The sequence below is a fragment of the Gymnoscopelus microlampas genome (assembly GCF_963454915.1).
Source record: "Gymnoscopelus microlampas genome assembly, chromosome: 15".
Taxonomy (NCBI): Eukaryota; Metazoa; Chordata; class Actinopteri; order Myctophiformes; family Myctophidae; genus Gymnoscopelus; species Gymnoscopelus microlampas.
Genome location: NC_139952.1, coordinates 660651 through 687798, shown reverse-complemented (window position 1 = coordinate 687798; position 27148 = coordinate 660651). Strand labels below are relative to the sequence as shown.

Below are 27148 nucleotides of genomic sequence, written 5' to 3'. Positions count from 1 at the left end.
TCAATAGCAATCATTGCTAGAGTGTTTGTCTCTCCAGTTCTTTATTAAACAGAAAATACAGAAAATGTAACTATAAAACTGAAGCTAATAAATGGGCACCCTCTCCTGATTGGACGAAATTGGTGACCCACCTTGAAATGTATCTTCTGTTTACTAAAGAGCTGGGGGGGTTCCAGGGCGTCTCAAGTAGTTAACATAGCATCACAATCATTTTAACCACTTTAACCATTTATAAGTTGGCTATTCAAAAATAGCAGATGTACAGACTTGTACATCAGCTATTTATTTTTTATATACATATATATTTTAATGTCAAATGGTTGGAACATTTTGAATTTTCTTCTGGGTGTCCATGGCACAAAACCTTTTCAGATGGGGGTCCGTGTGGCCAAATACTTGGTCTACTGGTCTAATAACTAGGGGTCCATGAAATGGCAAAGGGTTTGAATCACATCTCTGAGCCAGTTCTTAGAAACAAACAGTCATTGTTGTTCTGTAACGTAATAGACTGCAAGACTCAACACACAGTCCAACCAATCCACACCTTCTGCTAATCACAAGGTCACCGATTCAACCCTCATGTCCAAGTGTCCTTGAGCAAGAGACACTGCCCGCCCCCCAGCTGCTCCCTGCCGCTCATTAAAACAGCCATCTGAGCAGCAATCTGCTGGATGAATGCAGAAAAGTCCTTTCCGTTTCTTTTGTTATTTCAGACAGACAGGAGATAACCAGTCAGTCAGACAGAAGATAAACAGTCAGTCAGTCAAACGACAGTCAGAAAGATAACAGTACATAAAATAAAATAAAGCAATATATAAAAGCAATACAACATAAAAAGAACTCTATTAAACATTATAAAACAAATAATGAGGGAATAAATCGATAACAAATGAAACCACAAAACAGTAATAAACATAGCAATAAAACAAATGGTGAGAACACAAAGATATAGAAGCCTCACAGGAAGACTAGATAGTAAAAGTGAACCCTTTTCTGTCAAGGACCCCAAAATGATGATGTATTTAGCCGCATACCCCCTTCTGAAAACCCCCATACAATATTTGTGTTGCTTTCTGAAAATAGCCAATCTACAAGCTCACATGGCACATCTTGTAGATCTATTTAAAAAGAAGAAATACAAAAAGTTTGACTTACACCAGTGGGTAAATGTATGGAGGTCAGCAATCTACTGCTAGATGCACAATATACACTCTGTGTGTGTGTGTGTGTGTGTGTGTGTGTGTGTGTGTGTGTGTGTGTGTGTGTGTGTGTGTGTGTGTGTGTGTGTGTGTGTGTGTGTGTGTGTGTGCGTGCGTGCGTGCGTGCGTGCGTGCGTGCGTGCGTGCGTGCGTGCGTGCGTGTATGTGCATGCATATATATATGTGTATATATATATATATATATATATATATATATATATATATATATATATATATATATATATATATATATATATATATATATATATATATATATATATATATATATATATATATATATATATGTATGACACAGATGCTTTCCAGGTCTAAATGGGTTAAGACCAAGCACACCACTCAGGTTCTGACCCATCTCTTACAATCAATGCATCTGAGCCCAGTGCCGGTGAGCAACCTTTAAAAAGCCCCAGAAAATAAAGCACCAAATGTGTTGAGAATGAGAAACAGAGGCTTGTATTTTTGAGGGAGATGTCCTAATAGACCCCTTAACAGACGACGTCACACTGGCTGCACGCAGCCAGTATGCGCGCAACGAAACCCATTATATCAGGTCTCGTTAGGACGCGTCTCACTAGCCAACACACACAAGAGGGGGTTGGGGTGTGCTGAAACCAGTGCACCCCGAAACAGGTTGGGAATTGATTGCGTGAAACAATCACCTGTGCGTCCAGGCTCAATGTTAGTAAACAAATAATTGGTCTATAGGCTCTATTCACAGCAGCCATATTATCACTTCCTTCACATGTGTTACCAATGATACTAATGAAGGCTCTGTTCCATAGTGTAGCACAGTGGTCTCCACGACCCCCATAACTCTGAGAGTGTACAAATGGAACCAAATGGACCCGTAATGGACCCTTACGGGTCCATTTGGTTCCATTTGTACACTCTCAGAGTTAGACACCTGTAAGGGGCCATTCGGAAGCCCATGACCCCAACTGTAGACCCACTGGTGTAACAGAGTGTTTCCAGTGAGCCAACATGCACAATATCAGCACCCTGACTCTGTTTGACCAGAATGGAACAGAGCCTTCATTAGTATCATTGGTAACACCTGTGAATGTCTTCGTAATATGGCTGCTGTGAATAGAGCCTATTGTCTGGCTTCATGAATCCTGAAGATGCAGTGTCTACATTTAGACAGCAGGTGGCAGCTGAGGTTATATTAGACATGACAACTTACTTCAATGCCCTGGAAGTCCTGGAACATAAGAGTGGCCATCAGTGGTGGAAAAAGTAGGCTACTCACATTTCTTACTTAAGTAAAAGTGTCAATACTGCATTGCAGAAGTAGAAGTAAAAGGCCGGAATTCAAAATGTATGGGCATCAAAAGTATACTCATTATGCAGAATGTCCCATTTCACAAGTTTTCAAATGTATAAAATGGAGATAAAAAAAAAAAATAGCAAATCTACAAGCTCACAATGTGTCACATTGTGAGCTTGTAGATCGCTATTTTCAAATGGCCGATCCGAAGTATATAGGGCTGAAGTGGTTCATTTTGTAATAATAATCAAAATCTACAAAGTAACTAGTAACTAAATTAAGTTTTCAAATAATTGTAGTGGAGTAAAAGGATAATATTTGCCTCTTAGATGTAGTGGAGTAGAAGTAACAGTACAGAAAATTGGAAATACTCCATTAAAGTAAATTTAATTTTAAATTAAATGTTTACTCAAGTACAGTACTTGAGTAAATGTACTTTACACCACTGGTGGCCATCAGACAGTCTCCTGACTTGAACCTCATAGAATCTCTGGTGGCATTTGAAAAAGGCGGTTACAAAACGCAAACCCAAGAACATTAGTGAGCTGGAGGCCATAGTCCATATTCACACGGCAGCCATTTTGGAATTTAACATTGCATTGCTCTGGCAACTGGGGTGGCATTTCATTGACTTAATGGCAATATGACCGCCGTGTGAATATGGTCTATTGCACACGAGGAATGGCCTAAGGTTCCCAAACTGGGGTCGGGATCCCCAAGGGGGTCCCCTAAATTATTTTGGGAGGTCCCCAGATGATAGCTTAATGTGCCAACATTGTTTTCTCACTCAACAGTAAACAAATCCAACATACAGTATACATTTCTAGTGACAATTTAATGACTTTTAAGAACTTTTTGATAACAAATTGGCCAAATATTATGTGAGAAAGAGGCAAATATTGTATATTTTCACAATTTTAATCTGTGGAACCGAGTCAAACTAAATGTAATGCCTACAATTGCAAACAATTGGTCCTCTTGAACACGGGGATATGAGAACCAAGATGGTGAGTGGTTCCTGGGCCGGGTTATAGGAGGCGGAAGTCCCCTAAAAATATGGCGCTCCATTGACATCAATACATAAATGAGGGCTTTGGGGATGACGTAACCTTCAAACCATAGAGGCTCTAGTTTGCCATTTTTGGAGTTCAGATGAAATCCATGGTCAAGATGGGATTGCTGGGTTGTTCTCATGAGCCCTCTTCCAGATGCATACCTGGAAGTTTACTCTTTTTGATGTGCTGAAAGAGGACCCTCTTGCATGGTGGAAAAGTTGAGAGGTCAATGGAGACCTGGGCCCTATTTCACAAAAGGTGAATTAAATAAGTCTGGCCTTAAGTCAAATCCAGGCTTGACAAAGTCGGGACCGTATAGCCTGGTTTATTCCGTTCCATGAACGCCAAGCCAGGCTGAAAAGGAGCGACTTTGTCGAGCTAGCGTGGTAACGGGGGTACCGGCAGCGGTAACGGGGCGGCCGTAACGGGGGTCCCGGCGGCGGTAATGGGGGTAAAAAAGGCTCTTTTTTTTGGCCTAGTAGATCTTTGATTTTTGCATAAGAATGGAATAAGTGTGGGGAAACTCATTGGTTTGTGATCAGATGTGTGTCAGACATGTTTTATAATACAAAAAAAAATCTGTAATATATTATCAAACATCTAACAACAATATGAGCTATAGTGTTAACAGAGTGACAATGACATATCACACAAGTCATTGTGAAACTATTATGATTCATGGTCAATTCAATTTTCAATTCAATTCAATTTTATTAAAGTGTCAAATCACAACAAGTTGTCTCAAGACACTTTACATGTAGAGAAGAGACCCGACATCCCACCCTGAGCAAGCAATTTTGCGACAGTGGCAACGAAAAACTCCCGCTTAACTGGAAGAAACGTCAGGCAGACCCCCTAGGCTCTAGGGTGGCGGCCTTCTGCCTCAACCGTGTCGGGGGAAAGAAGAGAGAGGGAGAGACAGAAAGAGATACAGTGCAAGTAGTAACAATAACAATAGTAGCACATATAATAGTGTAAGACAGGGCCGTCAATTGGGTATGGCTAATCTCTCAAGAACAGATTCCGACCTGCGGTGGAATCTGTCGGAGCGGTTCGTCCTAACCAGTGCGCATTGGCTAAAAGTGGGCGTGCCTTCAGATCAGGAAGTGGGCCGCGCTTTACCCAATCAAATGTAGTGGGCGGGATTCACGTGTCCATCCACCATGATCCACCCTCCCCCCCTCGAAACTAGCCGAAACTAATTTAACAATAGCGTCCTCGGAGCGGACAAAACCACGGAAAGATATTCACATTTTAAATTACTCTTTCATCATAGAAACAAGTGGGCTTATAACCAAAACCATCCATGTTCTCTGGGAGAAGTGGTGTTAGTGTTCCGTGTAGAAATAGTGTTAGTGGGAATGAAAACATGGTCGCACCAACCGGAAGTGATGCGCTATAGGCAGACATGAAACCGGTGTTTCCCTGCGCTCTAGTCTAACATTATACTCCTGCCAGACTCCACAGAATATCAGAAAAGCAGAGGTCGCTGTTTTTCATTTTCTGTGGGGTCTGGCTACGCGAGACTAGGGTATGGCAGGCTATTGCAGCTGCCATACCCTGGCTCCACGGGAGAAAAAAAAAAAAGTACTTTTTTGATAATAAATCGGGAAAATCAGGCAAAAATAAGAATTAAATAACATAACCCTAACCTAACCCGAATCCTAACCCTAAAACCGAAATAAAGTAACCAAAAACTGGAAAAAAACGAACCCAACCCGCCCAGAACCGCACAAAAATTTCGCGCGCGCGCGGGGGTGACCTCATGCACCACCCTAGCTTTTGCTGAACTGACGCCACTGGTGTAAGATAGTATATGCTAATATAATATAGTACAGCAATAATGTGTATGCAGTATATAATGGTAAAATCTTCTAAGGAGGCTCGACCTGATGCTCAGGTCCTGGAGTATCTCAAGAACTGTTTAGCCACTATTCAAAAATAGATACAGTCTGCCAGGCATTGTGATCCTAGGTGATACAGGATAAGGATAAGGATAAGGATAATTCCTTTTAACAGGTTGTTCATGAAAGTCCTTGCGGTCTTGTTTCCAATGAGAACCTGTGAGCAATTAGGGGTTAAGAGTCTTGCTCAGGGACAAATTTCATTTCATCGACTCATATGCTGGCGTGGCCTGGAATCGAACCTGGGGCAACCAGGGCCTCTGGCTCCCAAGGCGGGCTCACTAACCACTCAGCTATGGCCGCCCCCCTACAAACACCTTGAAACTTGGCCCACTATGCTCCCAGTTTCATCTGAAACAAATAGTGTCCAAACCAACAAGAGGCCTCAATCAACTTGACTCTATTATTACTAACATTAAAGGCCTGTACTCAGACCCAGTCCATTTACCCCCAGTGTGTGGTTCTGACCACCAAGCTATACTCCTGACAGCTGGACAATGGCCCCACGTACCAGTAAGCCCAGTTTTTCGTAGGCGCTGCACCATAGAAAGCAAGAGGCTGCTAGGCCTTCACTTGAACACCGCTGATTATGGTCCAGTCCATGAGGCACCTCTGGCTCAAAAAAAGGTTGATATATTTTATGATGTTTTCAATCCTATCCTCAATACAGTGCTGCCTATTAAAAGGAGTACAATTACATCGGTGGATAAGCCATGGATGACACCACAAATAAAGCAACTTACAGTTGATAGACAAAGAGCCTTTAAATCTGAGGATAAAACTGAGTTCAAGAGGCTACGCTCCAAAGTGGCCTGTTGATCCAGAATGCAAAGAGGAGGTATTATGAGGATGAAGTTTCTCATCTGAGGAACAATGACAGTGGCAACTGGTTCAAGTCCATCAAAAAGCTGATGGGCGCTGCAGAATCCCATGTGGAACACACAAAGACTGGGGAGGAATGTGAAACTCTGAGTCTCCACTTCTCCTCTGTGTGGGAGAATATTACACCTCGCCCCCTCCTGGTTGATGATGGCAGCAACCTACCAAGTACAACTGTCACTTATAGCATTGGGCAGGTGAAGACTCTTCTTCGTAGAGTCGATGGGAAAAAGGCAGCTGGAAAAGACGGCATCCCTGCCTGGATTCTTACAACCTTTAATGAAGAGCTTGCCCCAGTGCTTACTCATCTGTTTAATGCTTGTCTCAAAGAAGGACATTTCCCTACCCAGTGGAAAGACTCTTTAGTCTGTGCAGTTCCTAAATGCAGTAAACCAAGGTTCCCACAGGACTACAGGCAGATCTCTCTTTTGAGTTGTGTTGGTAAAGTGTTCGAGGGCCTCCTGAAGAACCAACTTCTGCAAGAAACTGAAACGTCTATACTTGCTTCACAGCATGGGTTCATGAAGAAAAGATCTACTGTGTCAGCCTTACTGCACATTCTGCAAAGCTGGCATGATGCTGTTGATGGAAAGCCAAAATATGATGTGCACGTCACATACATTGACTTTACTCGTGCGTTTGACACAATCAACCATGGTCATCTTCTTCATTCACTGAAAATGCTTGGCTAACAGTGCAGAGTTATTTAGAGGATAGGAGGCAAACACTCAAATGGGGAAACCATTTTTCTAAACCGCAGGCAGTTTTAGCTGGCGTCCCTCAAGGTGGGGTTCTATCCCCTCTCCTCTTTGTTCTCTGTATGAACTTTCTCGATCACCTGTTGCCAACTAGTGTTGAGCCAATTAAATATGCAGATGATTTGACTCTCACTGAACATCTCATGGGCTCCCTTCCAGGACAGATGCAAGCAGCTGTTGATGCAGTTACAGCCTGGGGTCAGACCTACTGCCTAGCCGCCAATGCTGGAAAAACAAAGGACATGGTTATCAGTCTCAGGGAGCCTCAAAACAGACCACCTCCTATTGTTTTGAACAACCAGGCAATAGAAAGGGTGGACACATTCAAGCTCCTTGGAATACAGCTCTCCTCTGACCTGAAATGGGACGCACAAGTTCAGTTCATGTTAAAGAAGGCTCAACCAAGGGTCCATTATCTGAGTGTGGCCAAACGAGCGCAGCTCCCTCCAGATGTGCTGACCCAGGTATACGTGACCTTCATCAGACCAGTGCTGGAATATGCTTCACCTGTCTGGGGCGGCCTTCCAAAATACCTGATCCAGGAACTGGAATGTCTACAGAGAAGGTGCTGCCGCATCATTGGGATACCAACTAATTCCTTCCCTACTCTGGAGACCAGGAGAGAGGAGGCCACTCTAAGAGAATTCAACCGAATGCTGACTGAAGGGACCAGTCCAATGATTCAGAGGCTGTCTGCAAATACAAGTCGCTACACTATCATAAGAAATAGAGACATTTCTATTGTTGTTTGATGTTTGATTGATGATTAGTTTTAGTTGTAGTATTTAATTGAGCGGTCCTCTTGTTTTATTCAATTATTTTACTGTCAGAAACATCATAATTCATATTGTTATGCTATGATGTTTTCAAATAAAACTTGAACTTGAACTTGATAATATAAGAATGTTAAGATAATATACAGTAGTGTAGTGGTATAGTGTAGTGTAGTAGAAATCCACGGTCGTGCTCCATGGAGAGGCCCGGTCCGCAGTCACAGTCTTGAGCCGCAGCTGGGGGTCCGTAGTGACAGTCCATGGACCTGCGATGTGGGAAATAAAAGAAGCGGGTCCCCGGTTGTAGAATTAGTAGCAGGCCTTACTAGAGCGTGAATCCGTACAGGGTTAATTACGACCAATGAATTAATTTGTACCAATGGGACACAAACCCACACAACTATTTCAGAAATATAATTAAATTGATTATATCTTATTGTATTGATTTCATTTTATTTGAATGCAGGGTCATTAAAATGAGTCCATATACCAAACACATGTGTTGAATTAACTGTGGAAAAACTTGAAGAACAAGGCACTGGATTAAGTAAGCGTGGCTGTTAGCCTGCTCCTGACCAGGCTAACTTCACAGCTAAATTGCCATGGTAACTAAGGTAGGCTTGCTTCAATTCTCTTTCGTGAAATCTAGTCATGGCTAAACTTAGCCAGGGTGAACTGGCTAAGCTAATCTTCAAGATAATTCAGCTTTCATGAAACCGATTCATCCCTAATCCTGGCTAAATTAAGCCAGGATAGGTGTTAAAGCCAGGCTTTAGCTCTAATTCACCTTTCGTGAAATAGGGCCCTGGTCGAAGCTCGAGGCTTGAGCCACACATTTTCTTCACCTTAATCTCTCTTGCTTCATCCACAGCCATAGAGGCGACAGGTAAACTATTCAACACCAGTTAGCACAAGCTCATCAATCTCCCAAGAGTTCCCCACAGCAGCAAAGATAGGCATGAACTTTGAATGCTGATTCAGAAGCTTGATGGGGCGCATCTTTCCTGTTCCTTTGGATGCTGAGGTGAAAGTGATCCAGTATGAGGCGACAAGTGGATTTATCTTTCAGATCTTCGTCTAATCACAGCTACTAAGGTCACAAATTAGTATCTCTGACCTGATGTCCTACCCCTGACTCTGACTCCATATTCCATGCCAACAATTGATGGCTTCTTTTTCAAAAACAACAAAGCACAAGGGATGAACTACATGATTGAAGATGCTGAGAATGTGGAGCTCCCCTCTCCTAGTCAATGTGATCTCATTGTAGATGGCCACATTCTACATGAACAATGTGCCCCAGACAATGAAGACTATATCAGAACGCATCTTCAAAAGTCTACCTGCTGCAGCAGAAACAGTATTCAGTACTGGCTCTTGTGTTGACCGACTTCATTCACCAAAATCAGCTGAGAGGGATCGTAGAGGTTGTGGTGAACGGTTCATAGTTAGTGGTCTGAATGTCCACCGACCTGCAGATTATCTGGAGAGCTCCAGTGTTCCGAGAAGTAAATGGATGAATTACTTCTTGTTATCATCATTAATGAGGAAACCTTTCCAATCTGCAGTACAGTACAATACAATACAGTATATGACAATACAGTACATGACAATACAGTACAGTACAGTACAATACAACGCCAAAGTGCAGTAATTACGTTTTTGGACACACCGACACACCTTATTTGTGTATCCCAAAAGTCAAATTAGCCTTCGTGATTTTAGGGGATAAACAATTAGGCTACCTCAAGAACAGATATACAATTAGTGCAATATCACTTATAAATGTGATATCTCATTCGGCTGACCAATTACAATACTTTCAAACCCATTTATCAGTTATTTTTTTCGTAGTTACTGCACTTTGTAGGGCAGAGTACAGTACAGTACAATTGTTCAATATCTAAATATTGAATCCAGCAAACAAAAGTTAGAGTAGACGCCAGAAGTGTTTTAAAGTGAAACATCTCTTTAAGTCTATGGCGCACCATGTTTTGGGGTCACTTCCGTCTCCGATTACCAGGATGGTCTTGGTTCTTACATCCCCGAGTTCAAGGGGACCAGACCCAGGTGTCAGTACCAGTTCTGTGGCTGTAACTCATTCTGGGGGTGAGTTGTACAATGCAGAAATCCCCATGATAGTCTATTTATGGAATGTCACTCCATTGAATTTTTGGTTGTCAAGGACCAAATGTATACTTTCCCCAATATTTTTACATTGGACCATCTAAATCTGTATTTTAGAGGTCCTAAGCTATGCCAAAAATACAGATAAGTAGAAAATAAAAGAAAATAAGGGGGATGCGTATGGACTCGTTTGAGTACTTAACAGTTTTCTGTAATGGTAGCAAATACGTTTTCCACTAATTACATTAAAAATACCTTACACACATCGTCTGACCCTCAGAACATAGATCTATACACTTGCTTTGTTATAGTTATTGAAGAAATTGTTCAAAATTGGCAGCCATTTTGTTAGCTGCATGGTACCTTTGTGCAATTAAGTATAAAATAACGCGTTAATCAATTAGTTGGTTAACAAGTTAAAACCAGGAGACCTGGGGCCTGTTCCTCAAAAGGTGAATAAACTAAGCCTGGACTTAAGCCAAATCCAGACTTGACAAAGTCGGGTCCATATAAGCCTCGTTTATTCCGTTCCTCGAAGCAAAGCCAGGCTGAAAAGGAGCGACTTTGTCGAGCTAGGCCTTGTCAAGCCAGGCTACACGCAATAACCCCACATTTGCAAGACCACTTTGGTAGAGGTTTGGGTTGTGTAGTTACCTTGCCATCATGATGTAACTCCAAAGGTGGACAAGAAATAAAAAATAATTTCTCCATTGACTAGAAATTGATAATTTAAAATATGCTCCTCATTGACTTACATTCAGTGAAAAGAAATCTGTTATATATTATCAAACATCTAACAACAATATGAACTATAGTGTTAACAGAGTGACAATGACATCCCATGAGTCATTGTGAAACAATTATGATTCATGGTCACACACTATTTCAGTAATATAATTAATTTGATTATATCTGATTGTATTTATTTCATTTTATTTGAATGCAAGGTCATTAAAATGAGTCCATATTCAAACACATGTGTTGAATTAACTGTGGAAAAACTTGAAGAACAAGGCACTGGATTAAGTAAGCTTGGCTGTTAGCCTGCTCCTGACCAGGCTAACTTCACAGCTAAATTGCCATGGTAACTAAGGTAGGCTTGCTTCAATTCTCTTTTGAGGAATCGGGTCATGGCTAAACTTAGCCAGGGTGAACTGGCTAAACTAATCTTCAAGCTAATTCATCTTTTGAGGAACCGATTCAGCCCTAATCCTGGCTAAATTAAGACAGGATAGGTGTTAAAGCCAGGATTAAGCTCGAATTCCCTTTTGAGGAACAGGCCCCTGGTTGTGCCAGACCTAAGCCGGTGTTCTGTGAAGTCGTGTGAGGTCTAATTCTGAAATCTTTGTGTCTTACGTTATATACCAACCGTATTTATACTTGTGACATAATAGTGATGTCACGACTAGTCTGTGCCTATTTATTCATGCATAAGAAACTTAACCACAACCAGACATACCATGTATGGACAAATTGGTGACAAAGGCTCGTGTAGGCCATACCTTTCAGGTCTGGCAAAAATAATCACAAAGAAGACTAAGTCAATGGATAGTTGCAGCCCTACATTGAACTGTCAGGAAGAAAAGGAGAAATGCCACCACTTGCATGTTTTCTTTAAAACCTATTTTACTTGGTACAGTTACATGGAACATGAAAAGGTTTCTCAGTACATGTCACCATCAATATTTCATCTGAAGAATGCAAACAGGTAGAACATATGGAAATTCAAACATTACTGAGACCTAAACTTTGAAATTCAAAATATTTAAATACAGAAAAAAAGACTTGAATTTGATTAAAGACTCCCATGACCTACATTGTTACATTTTTTAAACAAATAATTTACACGGCTGTTGTATTCAGGATGGTTAAAACAGACACCAATACAATCGCAACAACAAAGAAAAAGAGGGTAAAAAAAGGGTTTCTTTTTGACACGTTCGATTAAAACAGGTGAACCATGAAAATGTGCCGCCACCTCAGCCTGGGCATTAAAACAATCTGACAAACCATTTGGATCTTCATAAACCTTCCCATTTCAACCTATAAAAATAAACATCAGCCTTGTATTGGAAGAGCCTTTTTGGGAGGATAAAGTTCATCAGTTGAAGGCCTGTGGAGAGAGCTGTCCTTCAAGAATGCAACGTCTGCTGCACAATCACAGTTTGACGAGACCAGCGTTGAGTCGTGAGCTTCTGCACAAAACCATGTGCTGAAACCCCACATTCTGTTGTTCACACTTCCAAGCCCGACGTGTCCCCATATCTGACACCCATGTGGGTCCTTTGACCTGAACTAGAGCCCGACTTGTGACAGATTTTTGTGAACGATTGGCGATCCCGGGGAGTCCTAGACCAGTGTTTCTCAAACTTCTTATTTTTTTCCATTTTAATCTCTGGGACCCCAAACCACACTGTAAAACACTTAGTGCTTAATTTAACACATTTTTACACTGACAGTGTACATCCATTTTTACACCGTCAGAGTTACAGACCCATAAAGGTCCATTTGGTTCCTAAATACAGTAGCTATCATTTGGCTGGGGGCCTCCTAGAAGCCCTTCAAGGAACCCAGGACCCTACTTTGAGAACCATTGTCCTAGACCTGCGATTAGCAATATTTTCACTGACAGCCATTTACAGTTTGTTCAAAATAAAAAAGGCTGCACTCAGATGGGTCAATCTAAGGACACATGAGGACTCAGTGTTTGTGGAGTTTAAGTTTGTGGCAATTGTAACCACTTCTCTAGTTGTGACACGTAGCAGCTGGTAGATTGGCTATTTTTGAAAGATTTTGAAAACTTTTAACATTTTCATCGTCTTAAATGAAAATGTTAAAAGTTGCCAAAAATGGGGACTCAGACTCCGGGTTGAAAGTGGTTACAAATGGGGACATATCGTGTCGTAAGAATAATCAAGTAATAGCCGATATATCTGTTATATCAGACTGGTATATCGGTCGGGCTCTACTGTGAAGCAGGCGTCACAATTTTCACCCATCCCTTTGCTATTTTGGACACGTTTGCGTAGTGACTATGATGTGTGAGTGCATCTTTTAAAGGAGAACTTCACCCATTTTCAACCGTATATTCATATAAATGGTCACACAAATGCTATGGCACCATTTGTGTCTACTCACTCTGTGTCTTATTGGTGGGTCGTGGATAGTAACTTGCCTATACCAAGCTAATAGAAACTACAGCCTTTGCCTTCCTGGAAAGGTAGCATGCTGAATTAGAATTTGTTTAAAGTTTGAAATAGCCAAACCCGTCTACCGATGATGTCACTGGTAGGCAGGTTTCGGAACTGTCCACAGCCCTCCTCTGAGACAGTGTAGACAGAAATGGTGGCTTCTTATAATGAGTATTAGTGAGGACCAATTACATTAAGATATGGTTGAAAATGGGTGAAGTGGTCCTTTAACAATAAAAAACTATCCGCTTCCCTTTAACAGAGCTTCATGTAAGCGGAGGGGGGTGTAGGGGTGGGGTCACTCCATCGCGTCGGGGTCTGCCTGGGCCATGTATGCGTCCAGCTCAGCGTCCAGGTGGCCTTTGGTCTTGGACATGTAGGCGTCCAGCTGGTTGTCCAGCTGCTCCCGGGTTACCACCGGACGGCCCACTCCTCCTCGCCCCCCCCGCCCGCGACCACCGCGCCCACCCCGGCCCGGGAAGCCGCCGCGCCCGCGCAGTCCTCCACGACCACCTGCACACAGGGGGAAAGAAGACATGGGATTAGAGCTTCAGACGGTATTCCCAACATCAGGACCAGACAGCTTTATAAGTCCGTCACAAATATGACGTAAACGCCTGATGGGCATTATTTGAGAAATCACAATTATTTTCCATCGTTACCGGTTCCATTCATCTGTATAAATCACCTGAAGGATTTTTTTTCCCTGTCATTGTCAGTCATAGATATGTTATTTGTCATATCTGCCCTGTGCAATTTCTGTTTACAAAGCCTAAAAAATATCAGTATTTATATGTTCCAATGTTCAATGACACAGACCCCCAGCCAAACTATGCAAGGGGTTAAAGTCTGGGCTATTATAGTTTATACCCTGGGGTATAAACAGATAGCCTGGGATCCAGCCTGCTTCGCTACGTTCGGCGGACTTTTTTTTCTCTCTTTGCTTCTCAGTCTGGAAAGCCTCCTATTGACTCGTTGGGACTCCCGATCCCAACGACCTTCGCTGTATGTCAACCCCCCATCTCTCTCCCCATTTCCTGTCAGCCCACTTTCCTATCAATAAAGACAGAAAAAGCCCCCCCCCCCCAAAAAAAGGATAACACAAAAAGCCCTGAGGGCTCGTTTCCATTGTGGATTTATGTATTCAATTCATCAATACATATAAAAACATACAATACTATACAAGAAACCATCAATAATAGGCTAGCAGCAATACAAGTATATTTACAGAAAAACAGCTTGCCAAAATCATTTATTTTGGCAAGCTAGAAGACTGGTCTAGGCCCAGTTGCCAACATGTGCTCTTTTACGGTGATTTTGAAGGATGTTAGGGAATCACACGATTTTATGGCTGTTGGTTTATTTTGGTGGCATAATAGTAGAAAGAATTCATCCCCATATGTGTACCGAAACTGGGGTGAATGAGATCAGTGGAGCTCCCTCTGGAGTTGTTCCCGGGGGCGTTTCTCTATCTTTTGAAGTACTTTGACAGGTACGCAATAGCAGACATACAAGCTCATTTGGGTCTGCGGCCAAATACATATAATTTTGAAAAAGTTGAGCACCACTCATATAGCAACATAGGATTTTCAGAAAACTATTAGAATTTAGAAGACATTTGTAGAATTTTGGGGTTAAATCAAGGTCATAAGGATGTGCAAGCAGTTCTATCATCTCACCTCTGGCTCCCACACCTCTCCCTCCTCCTCCACCTCCTCCTCCTCCTCCTCTGAGGGGTCCTCCCCGACCGGGACCTCCACCTCCTCTCTGTCCCCTCATGCCTCTACGCAGACCCCCACGCCCTGGACCCCCACGACCTCCATGCATCTGTACCCCTGTGGACAGCCTCTTCCCTGTAGAGACAAGGACAATATTGTCATTACTGTCAACAACTACTGTAGTAGTAGTTTCTCTGTTATTACAAAACAGACATTAACGTATTTTGTAATAATTATTCGAAAACAGACGATCTGCAAGCTCACGTGTCACATTGGGATGCCTTGTGAGCTTGTAGATTTGCTATAAAAAAATAAAAGCAGTGTTATTGACACGCGAAGCGATCAACCGTTGCTGTGCTGGAATGTCGTATCATCTGTGTTATTAGCACAATAGCTAAGCTGAAACATCAGTAAACAGGGACTTCTCATTGTAGTGATAATGTCGGGTGGTGTATTACCGGGTTGTCACACACAGCCAGGAGGATCAAAGGAGCAGTGCTCCTCTGCAAAAGTTGAAGCTAAATAAAATCTCACGACTGAAAAATGTTGTATGGCCAAGTCCTAATGTGCGATTTGCGAAACAGTGTGAAAGGAGCCCTAGCCCACACTAGTGCTGGTTCCTAAACCAGGGTTTCCCCTATAGGCATTAAGCAGTGGCGGGCCGCCACCCCTTAAATCTGACCGCCACTAGGGGAAAGACTGTAAACAATTAATACTAAAATGTAAAATTTAGTAATATTGTTCCTGCTGTTCTACATGCTGCCAACCAGGTGAAGAATTCACAGATTGAGGCTTTAAAAAGGGATATTTCACTTTTGAAAAAAAAAAAAAAAAATTGGTCATTTTATCGTCTACTCAGGCTTTTGTGAGCCCCACGGACAGTTTTTAAGTTGCTTGATTCAGTATTTAGATATTCATTTTAAATCAGACACGCCCCCTTCCTTTACAAACCCATTATAACTTAATTCAGTATTTAGCTATTCATTTTATCAGACACGCCCCCTTCCTTTACAAACACATTATAACTTCAAACTCTTTTTTAACATGTTAGATTCATTAAAAAACACCCGTCCTTGGTTCTGGTGACTCATCCTGCCCTCCTAATACGCGAGGGGTAGAGATGGGGGAATGGGGTTTTTCGTCACCCAAATCCGCGTTTACAAGTTCATTGTCCATCCGCCATCCACCCGCGGTGATTATATCATCCTACTTATAGATCCGCACCAACCGCATTAAATAATAATTATTTTCCAAAAATTAATTAAATTACGTAATATTAAAATACTACAAACGCACAGCGAGATTTCATGCTTTTTAAAAGCTATAATAGACCTATAGATAGATATCATTCATTTAATTCCCACATTATTTCACCTGCGGTTTATCCAATATTAATTAATAATTATATTTGATTGACCCAAATCCACCCAAACTGCAGCTACCCGCGGCACCCACGGGTAAAACCGCGATCTGCGCATCTTTAAGTGAGGGGCCGTGTTTTTTCGGGTGACTTTTTTCATTTATTTACTACTTTTTTTTTATTGGATTTAATTTCTCATTTTCCCCCAAAAAAAGTATTAAAAATAAATGAACAAAGTCATTGAAAAAGCCTCCGTACGTATTCGAAAGAAACTGTCAGTCACCAGAACCAAGGACGGGTGTTTCTGATGAATCTAACATGGTTAAAATGGAGTTTGAACTTTGTATAGGAAGGGGGCGTGTCTGATAAAATGAATATCAAATACTGAATCAAGCAACTTAAACTATCCGTGGTGCTCCCAAAAGCTGGAGTAGACGATAAAATAACCACTTTTTTTAAGTGAAATATCCCTTTAACCTTTGCGTTGAGACCTTAACCTTTGTTTTGTTTATGGAAGATGCATCTGATCATATTGCTAGTTTGACTACTTCAAATGCTCCAATCTTAAAATAATAACCAAATAGCCCAACTACAAACTCTCAATGTGTCGCGCTGCTTGATGGGCTATTTTCGAATGCGCAACATGCTTCCATAAAAGACATGTTGAAATCCAAATGATTGAAATCAGACAACTTTAATCCATGTAAATTATTGTCTGCTTGAAGCAACCAGGGCGCTGCGCCAAAAACTGCTGGGCCCCAAGAGCACTCATGCGTGGGCTCTGGTTAGAGAAGCACTGAGTGCGTCTTTACCATAGAAATACATTGCAAATGTTTTATAGGGGGGCAGTGGCTCAGGGGTAGAGTGGCCGGGTAGTGTGAGCTGGAAAACCGCAAGGTTCCCAGTTCGATCCCGGGCTGGGGCGCTCCCCTAGAGTTAGTGTCGAAGTGTCCTTGAGCAAGATGCTGAACCCCTAATTGCTCCCGATGAGCAGGTTGGTGCCTTGCATGGTTTCCTCCGCCATCGGTGTATGAACGTGTGTGTGAATGGGTTAATGGCACAATCAATGTAAAGCGCTTCGGATAGAAGCGCTATATAAATGCACCATTTACCATTTATACAGGTTTTATACAAACATTTTATAATGTTTTAACAGAGTATTTTTGGGGCGGTGTAGCCGCCCCCTATAAGTGAGTTTTGGACACCGACCAAAAGATTTGTGTACCCCCTAACCCTTCCATTGTTAATGCAAATCGATACTTTTTTCATATCAGCCAATCACATTACAGCTAGTGTCATCACCACTAACTGTAATGTGATTGGCTGACTTTGCAAATTCAGGACTGTGATTGGCTAGCGAAACACATGACACATGTGCAGCCCTATGAATAGCAGTATGGACTTTAAAAAAAGTCATTATCCTTTTTTTAAAGTGAGTCATGTTGTGATGACCACACACCGCCCACTTCACACTGGGTGTGATTTTTATCCTACACTTAGGATAAGGCGTATAGCGTTTATTCGTTCGCCTCCTAATGGTACACCAGTAGTGCAATTTCCTCCTAACTTTTCTCAAATATAATGCATGCTTTGGTAAATCCAATAGGCTATAATATGTTCCTTTAAACTTAGATTAAAACTGAGATTACCATAAGCGGTGTAACATCACCTGATGTCACATATCATATAAGGACTTCACAATGTAGCTACGCCCAAATATGGAGTGTGTCGTCTAACCTCAATGTGCCGTGATGGCATCCGGCGCTAACAAATCAACTCTATATATGGCCACAAAAGGAGGCATCTCCATATATGGGCATATACTCATGACATCAGGGATCTCCAAATGTGGGCATAGAAAGGGACAAGGACTGATAGGCATATTGGTCGGATCAGCGGTGCGACGTAGGTGTGAGGGCCGTGTAGTGGCCCGAACCTCTCGTATTGAGGAACTTCTACTTCACCGAGTAAAAAATCACACCTGTGTGAAGGTAGCGGCGCCTTTGATATATTTTGTCATAGATATGTGTTTCTACTAGAGAAACAATATTAAATCTCTGTAAATTTATTCATGACTTTTTTCTTCATGAATACATTTATTCATGAATTTATTCATGACATCATAGTGATGTCATGAATAGTAACATAGTGATGTCATGAATAGTGACCAATCAGAACGTTGACGGACCTGACCAATCAGAACGTTGACGGACCTGACCAATCAGAACCTTGGCGAGCCTGACCAATCAGAACGTTGACGCAAAAGCCAGGTATAGAGGGCTAATATCCGCTCTATACCTAAAGGTATAGAGCGGCTAGCGCCGCTAAAAACTATGTGTACTTCTTCAACCACTGACATTATCTTAGAAATACATAGTAGTATTCATCCAGCTTTCCTCTGCTCACCTCTTAGAGAGAGCGCTCCTCTCATGGCTCCTCCTCGGATGCGTCCTCTCAGGCCTCCTCTGAGCCCCCTCATGCCTCCTCGTCCTCCTATGTTGACTCCTCCTCTCATCAGAGAGCCTACAGGACGGCCCAGACGAGCCTGGATATTGCTCTTACCCAGACGCTGTTTAAGACTCTGGAATATGACACCATCACAACTTTACATCAACTGGGTCTAGGGGTGCAATTATTTTTTTTTATTAAATAATCTATGGAAGGGTTATTTTTTCCCAAAATGTTTAGAAAATAACAGATCTACAAGCTTGCGATGCGACACACAGTGAGCGTTTAGCTCTGGGGCGTTGTACACCGCTAGTCCGCTACCATCTCAAGTAGATAAAAACGAGACAGCAAAGTTGTTTCAGTTTCCCGTGACACTCTACTGCGCCTCAACAATAGGTTGTACAGTGTACAGTGCCAACGCAGCTCTGATGTGCTCTAAAAGAGCAAAAACTTTATTATATATACATGTGGCTTAAATAATCTGTTTCTGTTAATGACATGTCGGCATCCATAACAGCAGGTTTCACTTCAGTGAAGCATATTTGGTTCACTTCAGAAAAGCATATTGGTCTTCAGAGTCTGCAGCTATCAGAAAGTTAGATTTAAGGCTTTTAAATACTTTTTTAATGCCTAGAATGAGATTCAAATGTTTTGTCAATACATAAATTATAACTGAATCACTATTGCATTGCACTAATGCATTATAGTGTTATGTTATCAGCCACTATAAGTGGTGATTGAGTGCTTGAAGTAAGTGAAAACATACATTAAATCCACAGTATGCAGGAACAACATTCTGATTCTGATGTTTAGATTCAGCAGAGTAGCACCGCCCTCTAGTGTCTCCATAATGAATCAGCTCTGTTTGGAAGAGGGACATTGAGCTATGGGATTGACACATTATGGGTCCATGTGGTTCCATTAGTACACTCTCAAAAGTTACACAGGATTGCACATTGCAGATTCAGGTCCCAGAATAGTATCAGATGAGGGTCCGTGGACTAATACATATTAAATTGGGCGTCCTAGAAATGAAGAAAAAAAACCTGACTTCTGCCACCTTTAACCCTAGTAATCTGACCTGCTTGTGGTGCAGTGCTGCCTGCACACTGGGCCTGTTCTCCATCTGCTGGGCCAGCCGTCTGTTGCGTGCACTGGCCATGTGCTGCTGCTGCATGGTGGCTCTTACACTCACCGCCGTCACCGGCGTCTTGTTCTTCAGCATGTTAGTGAAGCTTCAGGGTGGACGAGAGAGAGAGAGAAGGGTGGGGGTGCAGAGGAAGAGGAGAAAGGAAGAGGGAGGAGGGGTTTCCAAATCAAGTCATTTGGCTTACCATGGATGTTGGTGGCTCTTTGTGTCAATGCAAGACTTATGGCCCACCTTGTTGGCACCTTGTTGCTACGTTTTCCCTCTCAATGCATACAGACAATCCCAAATGCCTTTTTCAGCAGTAATTCAGCACATTTTGTTAAACAACAAAAAGAAAAAAAACAGAACAGATTGTAGGACAGCTTGAGAGAGAGAGGCAGAGGACAGGACAGTGATTTCAGCCACTTACAGACAAACCCATCGCCCTGCTCAGTTGGCAGGGCAGGCTGTCCAGGGCAAGAGGCGGCTTGGTTTTGGCCTCCCAGCCACTTACAGCCCGGACCGTGCGACACAGGGGGGGGGGACATCGTTGAGTGAAAGAGGTGGGGGCGCCTGTGGGTCACGTCCAAGCTAGGACTGGGTGCCGAGTGGGTCTCTGCAGGAGACTTCCAGTAGAGAGAGGGGAGAGCGAGATGATGAGGGTAGAGACAGAGACATGCTGAACCTTTGATTTCAGAGAGGTGAGAGATTGGCACTCTTAAAGAAGAGCACCTGCTCATTAGATCTGGAGGCACTCTTTTCCTCTCATATTTCAGGAGCATTACTATGCCCTGTTAATAAGCAGGGTGCCAAGGCATTTTCAAAGGGGCAATTTGTGCCCCCTCTTCAGGACTGCTGTTTACCAAACATCACCTTTTAACCTTTTTTTCATGACAACATTGTGTGCACTGCTCACACAGGATGTTTGACCAAAGCAAGCCCGTGGCTCTGAGCATTAGAAAACTAGCAACGCTAGCGGTGGCCAGACATTCTGCGTAGGGCAGTGCACACAGAGCCCCAGGCAGAAACACATCCATGTCGGGTCCAGTTCTCCGCAGCCAGGCAGCGCCAGAGCCTTCAGAACCAACGACTGGCCCCTCCCCTCACATCTGGATCAATAATTGTTGCTGACAGGGTGCAGCGCCTCACCGCTCGTTCAGGGAAACCTTGGTGGTGCTTTTCAGCACGACTTTTTGAGATGAGGTGGCACTCATTTTAGCTTCGGTGGCAGACTCCTAGAAGAAAATGCAACACAAGCGGGGGAAAGGATGACGTTAGCAACGCAGAAACCATCCTATATTTAAAGTAATTAAATACCTTAATAGAATAGACAAGTCATTCATAGATTATTTTTTTTTGTTGCTAATAATGATTGCTGGATATTGTCCAATACATCGTCACAATGCACACTATATGGGGTGCAACACTTAATATCATTATTCAAATCGATCATGAAAAACATAATTGATGTTAATAGATAGATTTTTAGTAAATATAATACATTTTCAAAAGATCACATATTTTCAATTATGGGTCCTCTGTATCTGGGGGTCCTTGACATGAAAATGTTTGACAATGACTGCTGTAGACCCTTCATGGTAACCACACTGGCATGAAATAGCAGTGGCACCTATTGAAGGTTGTGTTCTATTCAGATCAAACAGTCAAGGTGATGCTACTGTGCATGTTGGAAAGACTCTGCTAACACTAAATGGAATAGAGCCTTAACTAGTGTCATTAGTAACGCGAACGGTCTTCTTACCCCCTGTTTTTCAGTAGCGGGGGGCGCCCCTAGACCCTACCCAACTTTAAAGGAAACATGCCGTCTAAATATACAATAAATATCCATTTGCCTAATTCACCACTACTTTTGCGTATTGCGTTTGAAACTTAGAATTTCTCTAAACATTACACTTTCAGACAGCTTAAGTATAAACTGTTATATTATAAAATATTATAAAAAAAGAGACATTGTATCATGAGTGAAACAGCTGTCAGTCAATATAAGTAAATCATTATATGATGATAGCCTTTGGAGTAACTTTTTTATATTTTTGGGACATTATACAGTCAATATAAGTAAATCATTATATGATGATAGCCTTAGGAGTAACTTTTTTATATTTTTGGGACATTATACAGTCAATATAAGTAAATCATTATATGATGATAGCCTTAGGAGTAACTTTTCAAACGCAAAAGTAGTGGTGAATTAGGCAAATGGATATTTATTGTATATTTTACGGCATGTTTCCTTTAAAGTTTAATGCACGCAACTGTTTTCGCCAGATTTAATTTCTGCTGTTTCGTGTTGTGCAAACAAAGGTGTTGTGCAAAATAACAAAATGTCCCAAAAATATAAAAATGTTAGTCCTAAGGCTATCATCATATAATTATTTACTTCTATTGACTGTATCGACAGCTGTTTCACTCATCTAATATAACAGTTTATACTATACCCCGCTCCCCAACCCCCGCTACTGAAAAACAGGGGGTAAGAAGACCGTTCGCATTAGTAACACCTCTTACGGAAGTACTCTTCTGCCATGAAGTGTAGAATTGTTCTGGGCCGATACTGCCTAAAATACTGGTAGCATGCCAGTCCCATACCAAATAATGCATCACATGATGATAATGTAATTTATAGTCATCAATTATTTTGAATGCTTCAGTTGATGTTGCACTACTGCTTTATACTCTTACTGTGCCATTTACATTATTATTGTACCCTTTTAACTGTAGCTGCACTTTAACTATTATAAATCTGTAAGGGACCATTTGGAACGGCCTCAAGGAACCCTGGGAGCCCCTGGACCCCACTTTGACACCACTGTCCTAGATTAGATTTTTTAAATTACACTCTGGTATAGAGTACCTCGGATAGGTACTCTGTATCGACAATTGATTTTGAGCTCACAGATCTGGCTCTTTGATGTTCTTTTTCTCCAATTTTAATAGATTTGTGTGACACCCCTAAATGCTATTAGGGCTGAGGTGTATACCGATGCAATACTAATACGAGTGCGTGCAGCGTTATAGTGTTCCAAACAGTGGGTCGGGACCCATTTGTGGGCCGCGGATACATTTTTGTGGGTTGTGAGTGAATGCCCCTTTATTTTTTGTCATTGTTATTATAAAATACTTTCTAAACATTTCCACACAAAAAAAAATCACACATTTTCATTTTTCAAAAATAATTTCATGAATTTCCGTAAAATAGAAAACTGTTTAAGAACTACTGAAAATAGCAGATCTGCAATTTTCACTAGTTTGGGTCCTGGACAAATGTCTAATTTCTCTTTTGGGTCAGCTAAAAGGTTTGGAAACCAGTGGTCTAGCCAACACCAACTGGGGACTCTCACTGCCCTCCACAGCCTCCTGTCTAGCATCAGGGTCTTTCACTGCCCTCCACACCCTGCTGTGTCCAGCATCAGGGTCTCTCACTGCCCTCCACACCCTGCTGTGTCTAGCATCAGGGTCTCTCACTACCCTCCACACCCTGCTGTGTCTAGCATCAGGGTCTTGAGCTCTGCAGTGTTGTTAGCTAAGCTGTCGAGCCGCAGTGCAAAGGACTATACACCTAGAAGAGGTGTTACATTGACATTGTGATATTATGCAATATATCATCTGGGATATTGTCATAAGGTGATACTGATATGACAAATAAACGTAATGTCTTAGCCTGGTTTTAAAGGCCGCCATTAAAATCATGTAAGGTTCTAACTTGCCTGGATGTTCTTGTTCTAATATCTGCCGCAAATAATAGAACAAGAACATCCGGGCCTCTTTGTTATATTGATAGACTCTAATAATAATAGTGATTATTATTATCAAAAATCTATCATTATTTTTGACATTTTGCGAAAGCATCAATGGCAGTTTTGCAAAGAATCTACAAAGTAACTTAATGTCTTAAGTGTTAGATGTAGTGGAGTATCTAAAAATGTTAATACTCAAGTTAAAAAAGAAAATACAATAGGCCTATTTAAATTAAAATTACTTGGTTACCTTCTTCCACCATTGACCAATAGTCATCCTCACAAATAGCCTTGGATCAAGACTATCCAGATGTATTTTTTGTCGATTTTGACATTGTTATATCTATCATAGGCGAAAGTAAAAGTTAGACTCGACAAAATACATCAAGGCTTCTCGAGTCACAACATCATCGATTGGTGTCAAGCCAGCTAACATTTGATATGGTCAATATAAAACAGCCCTAGGCACTACTTTAATATGAGATGATTAAACATTGTGATTAATGGTCACACTGGAACAGTCATTTCATTTTCATGCTAATCACAAATCAATCACAAAACCCATCTAACCCCTGCTCATTTTGCTAGGATTGGATGGCTTATGGTTGAGGACAGAGTACAGCAACTTGCTATGGGCCTGGTCTTCAAGATACACCACAACATTGGGATCCCCCTGTATTTGTCAAAATACTTCCTAAACGTTAATGAAGTCCACGATCATAACACCAGAGGCAGCTCCATGAATCATGTTCAACCCAGATTTGGCTCAACAAAGGGAATGAACTCGTTCTCATGCTATTCAGCAAAAATGTGGAATGCCCTACCAATACCAGTAAAGGAGTGTAAAACCCTAATCACTTTCAAAACTGCCCTAAAGATACACCTTCAGGAGGCTGCAATTCGAAATGGCCCCTGTCTGAGTCTTAACCTAACTAAATAAAGTACATCAATCAATCAATCAATCAATCAATGAAACATGGTAACAATGCCAGTGTTGCCATGTTTATGAGAAAAAATAAGCAACCCGGTCTAGGAATATGTGGATTTGTTTTAGTTTAATATTCTAAAATATATGCTCCCTGGCAAAACATTTATGAAAATATTTGAAAACCTCTGGTTTTCAAAAAAAATGAAAGCAAGCTTAAATAAGCGCGTTAGAAACAAACCCCCAAAAAACCGCAACTAACAATTTTTACAAGCAACTTTACAGAAAAAGAAGTCCAAAGTCGCTTATAATAAGCCGACATGGCAACACTGCTAGCCCCCCCCCCCCCCATTGTCATTATGCGTTTAAATGCACCTTTAAAAGCTCTGCATCGACGCCAATCCAATGTAAAGTTACCAGTCACATGGTTTCAATGTAAACACACGGTTAACATGGACAGTTAGGATCATACTCACAAATAACAAACCGTTTAAAGCACAACAGACAGCCAGAGCATTAGCATTAGCTGGCTAGCTACTTGTTGTTCGAGGCGTGTAGTTTGCGTTGAGCCTTGTTCTTCTTCTTCTCGTTGTTTGTTTTGTTCTCTTCTGGTTGTTTTCTTGCTCTGTAGACGTCGTGTATGAACATAAATAGAATAAATGAGTGATAATAGTGAGTTATCGTATCGTGTGTGTTAGAGTGTAAAATGGAGCAGTTTATGGAATGAAAATGGAGAGCCGTTTGTTCTTCTTCTTTCTTCTTTCAGCTTTATAATATATGCCTTCAAAGGTGTGGACCTCTGCAACCATGGCGCCACCTACTGTCCCGGAGTATGTAGTACAGCCCAGTGGTGGAAAAAGTACTCACTTCTTACTTTAAGTATGTAGAAAGTAGTTCGATTCCCCAATTCATCACATCAATCATGAATCACCGCTGAATAGCCCTTGAGCAAGGCTTCCATGCAGGGTCCGGCTGGAAACAAGTTTCGTACTTAGTCCGACACCCTGGGTAAACAACAAACTTTGCTTTGCTTTGCTTTACAGAAAATTGGAAATACTCCAGTGAGTAAAGTAAAAAATACCTCAAAATTGTACTTAAGTACAGTAGGCCACTTAAATGTTTATACTTTACACCACTGAAGACAGCCTCCTGGATTACTCCACGTCATTAAGCAGATTGTTAAATAGTACAATGACACTAATAGTTAATCATATTACTTGATAATACTGATAATAGTATTAATGATAATCCTAAATTAGATAAATAAATAAATCTTAAGAGTAGCAGCACCGATGTCACTTCCTGTCTCCTTGCATGTTTGCATAGGGTAGTTTTGTTGCCTTTATATATTTTCACAGGGCTATCTGGGCACTGTAATAAAGTAGAATAAATACATAAGCACGGCTTATGTGAGTGTTTGTTCAGTAACAGGGATCTCCCCGTCTCTCCTGCTCATTAATTAACATAACATACATTTTCAGGTAGGTTGACAATTTCAGCCAATCAGGAGTGTAGCTGAGGGTTAATGAAAGGACTGTATATGGGGGAGATTAGGCACTCGCCCTTGTTTGTCGGTTAAAACAAATGGACACAGGACCACCACCTTGGTATAGACTCCGGGCAAAAGGCGTGGCCAAGCTTAGGCTGAAGTAGTTACGGTGGCCATATTAAGGGAGCTCCATAACAACAGCTAGTATCAACAACATTGACAGTTACCCACGAGTCACGACGTGTCCTGAACTACAGCGAATTTATTGGTAAAGGACAGAAGATGGACCTGGCAATGCATGACAGAGAGTTACCATACAGAGAGAAGCTGAATGCAGACGCAAAGGCACGCTACCTGCGATCAGTGTTGCCATATTTTGCGAGAGAAATAAGCAACCAGGTCTATGAAAACAAGCCCAAAAGAAGTGGCTTAGATACATCGACTACTTGAAAATAGCCGATCTACAAGCTCACGTGAGCTTGTACATAGGTTATTAAAAAAAACTCTTGCAATAAAATAAAGAACATTTGGAATATTTTTTAAAACATTCTAACAACACAAATGCTCCCTGGCACAAAACATTTTCATGAAAAGATTTGAGTACCACTGGTTTAATTTTTTTTGTTTTAAAAAAAAAGCCTAAATAAGCAAGCACCTAAATAAGCCTAAATAAGCAAGTACACTTTATAAATAAGCCATACAAAACTACTAATTTTACAAGCAACTTCACATAAAAAGAAGCCCAAGGTCGCTTATAATAAGCCGACATGGCAACGCTGATGCTGATCCTAACCTCGCCTCCAACAGATGTTTATATGTTTGATTGTGTGCTGTCATGCTCGTTTGAGCTTATATGTGTTTGGGAATGTTGTTGAAGGTTATGTTATTTCGTCAGCTGACACCCAAGCCATACTACATTTATTTGATATCTCCGACGTCTGAACACTTGCTGACAGACAGACAGCTGTTTACTCAGCCACCGTGACCGTGAGCCACCCACGTTAGACCCACGTTAGACTACGTTTCTCAGACTGGACTGGACACATAGAGAAACACAATTTAGCTGTTAGCTCAATCTCATTGTATGTAAGATACCCATTTGTATTTAAGATACCCATGCCAAGCCGTTTCTTTGATATCTCCGACA

General features: G+C 41.5%; 1 protein-coding gene across 4 annotated transcripts; it reads right to left on the bottom strand.

The window, feature by feature from the left end:
• Window positions 1-11589: 11589 nt before the first annotated feature.
• chtopa (chromatin target of PRMT1a) lies at window positions 11590-25260 on the bottom strand. Of its 4 annotated transcripts, none has more exons than XM_084080034.1 (6): window positions 24989-25260; window positions 20703-21064; window positions 19782-19935; window positions 18659-18833; window positions 14854-15027; window positions 11590-13687 (listed from the first exon to the last, which is right to left on the bottom strand). In XM_084080034.1, exons 2-6 carry the CDS (start codon window positions 20864-20866, stop codon window positions 13473-13475), a joined length of 882 nt encoding a protein of 293 aa, XP_083936160.1. In that variant the 5' UTR covers window positions 20867-21064; window positions 24989-25260; the 3' UTR covers window positions 11590-13472. The 4 variants fall into 4 exon arrangements, with proteins under 4 accessions (XP_083936160.1, XP_083936161.1, XP_083936162.1 ...); XM_084080035.1 differs by having other exon boundaries at window positions 20979-21064; XM_084080036.1 differs by having other exon boundaries at window positions 20979-21064; window positions 25000-25260.
• Between the last annotated feature and the right edge of the window lie 1888 nt (window positions 25261-27148).